The 3,184-nt window shown below is 52.1% G+C and overlaps 2 protein-coding genes across 2 annotated transcripts; one reads left to right on the forward strand and one right to left on the reverse strand.

The window, feature by feature from the left end:
• Window positions 1-202: 202 nt before the first annotated feature.
• Window positions 203-757, reverse strand: ATEG_02302 (GPI anchored serine-threonine rich protein; the record flags this gene model as incomplete). Its single annotated transcript, XM_001211480.1, has 1 exon — window positions 203-757. The coding sequence occupies one exon, from the start codon at window positions 755-757 to the stop codon at window positions 203-205; it is 555 nt and encodes a 184-aa protein (XP_001211480.1).
• Window positions 758-2,096: 1,339 nt separating this feature from the next.
• Window positions 2,097-2,964, forward strand: ATEG_02303 (uncharacterized protein; the record flags this gene model as incomplete). The annotated part of the gene is made up of 2 exons (XM_001211481.1): window positions 2,097-2,310; window positions 2,363-2,964. 2 exons carry the CDS (start codon window positions 2,097-2,099, stop codon window positions 2,962-2,964), a joined length of 816 nt encoding a protein of 271 aa, XP_001211481.1.
• Window positions 2,965-3,184: the final 220 nt, after the last annotated feature.

Consider the following 3,184-nt stretch of genomic DNA (forward strand, 5'->3'; position numbering starts at 1 on the left):
GACTCCCAATAGGTACCAGCTTTCATAATATTCCACCGTTCATAAGCAAAATATCATCGGATTAAGCAGACTAGCGCAGAGGCGAACATATACAACATAGTATTAGTGCTAACTACCTTACATACAGACCACTCGAACCACAACGACAGTCAACCAGACACAATTGCAACCACTGCCTACGCAGGGACACAGTCACAGCTCCTCAAAGAAGGGCAGCACCAGCAAGCAGACCCGCAACAGCACCGAACCCAGCGTTCAAGCTCGAGGCCGCACCGGTGAAGATGGGCGGGGAGGTGGCGGAGGCAGTCTCAGTTCCGCTGGACTCGCTGGGAGGGACAACCGCGCTGCTCGACGAGGAGGGAGTCTCGCTCGGGGACGGCACGGCGGTGGTGGTGGGAATGACCGGGCGAGAGGTGGTAGTGGTGGTGGTGGTCGACGGAGGCAGCGTGTTGGTCAGGGTGTTGGTGAGGGTGTTGGTCATGGTATCGGTCAGGGTGACGGTGTCGGTGTTGGTGCCACCAGGTCCGATACAGGTCTCGCCGTTGGGGCAGCAGCCGCCGGCGGCATCGCAGTAGGTGCCGGGCTCGCAGCCACCGCCGCCGATGCAGCAGGTGTACCCCGCGGGGATGCAGCCCGTACCACCGGGGCAGTATTCGCCGCCGATGGCGCTGCAGTCGGTGGACTGGCGGGCGATGAGGGCCGGGTAGTTGGCGGCCAGGGCCGTGGAGGCCAGGAGGGCGAGGTTGAGCATGTACATTTTGATGTAAATGGTATGGAGTGTATGCAAGAGATAGTACAGATGGCACTAGCTTTTGTTTATAGGTAATTGAAACGAGCGTGGGTTGACAACAAAGACAGAGGATGTAGGAGGTCCGCCCACTCCAGTTGGTTCTTATATACGGTAGTCAGTCCCCCAAAGTATGATTCCTAGAGCCGCAATGAATACGAGGTTCAATCAAATGGATCCTGGGAGGCGCAGGGCTCCGTGTCGCTAGGGTAAATGAGGCATCGTGGTTGGATGTCAACCCCAGACCAAGGCTGGAGGAGATTGCCAGAATACGAGGCGAGTCTGGCTGGCGACGTGTTAGTGGTCCCCAAGAGAGCCCAGGAGAATAGCAAAGGGGTCAGAACGCCATTCTCCTGCCAAGAGAGTTTGATGGGGTGAGACATGCGGGATAGATGGATCATTCATGGATGTTTTCGTGGGAGAAGATGCCTATTGATATGGTTCGGTTGTTCAACAGTACTGGCGATGATATCCGCAGGGGACTCTCCATACTAGCGATGCAGACTATTACTTAACTGAATTTGTCGTTAGTGTCTCTATTATTAGCTCCATGTAATCTCGGAAAATTGTCCGTCTGGTGATTCTCCCCGCGCTGTCCTCATGTCATGTAGTGAAGAGTGGGTGGAGGTTGATATATATATTCGGCACTGGAACACCACATCCTCTCTATAGCCCTCTATGAGTAGACCACGCAAGGTCAAGGTAACATCTAGTGGGTTCTGTACGGGAAACAGTGACTAGCTAACTACCAACTACTAACTTAGTCTTACTGCTGGCTGTGCAAGGAGTCCACAATGCAGGTTCATGGCTGGGATGTTTCCGGGGAGACTGGTCAAGGGATGGCTGGATAATGTAGAATTGAAGCAATTGAAGAGCCAAAGAGATCAAAAATATTCTATTTCTCATATTTTATATATGGTATTCCTCTATTATTTGTAGTTCCAACAGGTCCTGTGCGAGACATGGTTGACTTAGTATAGAGGAGTCCTGATCTACAGAGTACACTAGAGACCCATGACAACGAACGATCTACACGTGGACCGTATCGATAAAAACAATCAGCAAGGAATCATTATCATTGTCTTTGTTCCGAAGAAATCAACTGCATGTCCTGCCATCTTTTATTCCTTCTTTCCAGTCTTCCAATTCCCAACCGGACACTTCATTCTATTTAACCGACCGAGCGTCTGCTGCGACACGGATCCATTACCGCCAACACCCTTTCATTTCCGTCGTTACATTCACTCCTCAACACCAAAACCACCACCACCTCCTCCTCCTCCACTATCTCTCATGTCACCATAACAACATGTCGACCACCACCACCTCTACCTACGCCTCAACCACCCTGGTCGGCATGCTTCCCACCATCACCAATGCCACCGCCCTGGTGGCCGGGAAGAGCTGCCCGACTTGCGGTCAAGATGGCCTCCTGTCGCAACATCACTCCGAGGAAGCCCAACGCCGCATCCACGAGTTAGAAGGACAGCTGCAACATCTCAACCTCCAGACGGCACACATGAGTATGAATCCCTCCTTCTGTCATTTTTATTCAACCTCCCGCTAACCGGTCAGCCGAAAAACTCGCCCTCTACGAAGAAGAGATCCACCGACTCCGCGTTCAGGCCCGATCCTCTGCAGCCTCCTCGTCCTCCTCCGCCGCCGCCGACGCTGACCGCTCCCTCTCACCAACACAACTCCCGCCCCCGTCCTCGTCCCATTCGCAGTCGCACTCTCAGGGCCAGGGCCGTCTGTCCACCCTCACCTCCTTGCTTCCCTCCCGGCGTCCCAGCACCGCCACTGCCACCACCTCTTCCCCGCCGCAATCCAGCGCCCACCCCGTCGCTCGGCCCTCCCCACCGCCACAGCCCGCCCACGAAGACACGGTCGAGCTGCAAAACGCCCTCAGTCGCGAACAGAACCTGCGCCGCGCCGCCGAATCGCAGCTCTCCCAGACCACCACCGAGCTGGAGGAGCTGACGGCCCAGCTGTTCAGCCAGGCCAACGAGATGGTGGCCCAGGAGCGCAAGGCGCGCGCCCGCCTGGAGGAACGGGTCGCCCTGTTGGAGCGTTGCGATGTCGAGAAAGTGGAACAGACTCGAGTGGATGGAAATTGTTATGTTTTTGTGTTGAGCGTGTGCCGGAACTCCCCCAATGGTGGCATCTCGGGAATATAAGATAAAATAAAAAGACACACACTTTGGTGTTTGTGTTGAATGGTCTTTAAAAATTAACTTAGGGAGTAGAACTGGTTAGTATATATTATTAATATATATTTATATTAATGTTTTTTTTTTTTTTTATTTTTTTTTTTTTTTTTTTTTTTTTTTTTTTTGTTTTTTTTTTTTATTTTTATTTATTTTTTAATGATTTTTTTTTTTTTTTTTTTTTATTTTT

This window comes from Aspergillus terreus, genomic scaffold (genome assembly GCF_000149615.1).
Source record: "Aspergillus terreus NIH2624 scaffold_3 genomic scaffold, whole genome shotgun sequence".
NCBI classification, from domain to species: domain Eukaryota; kingdom Fungi; phylum Ascomycota; class Eurotiomycetes; order Eurotiales; family Aspergillaceae; genus Aspergillus; species Aspergillus terreus.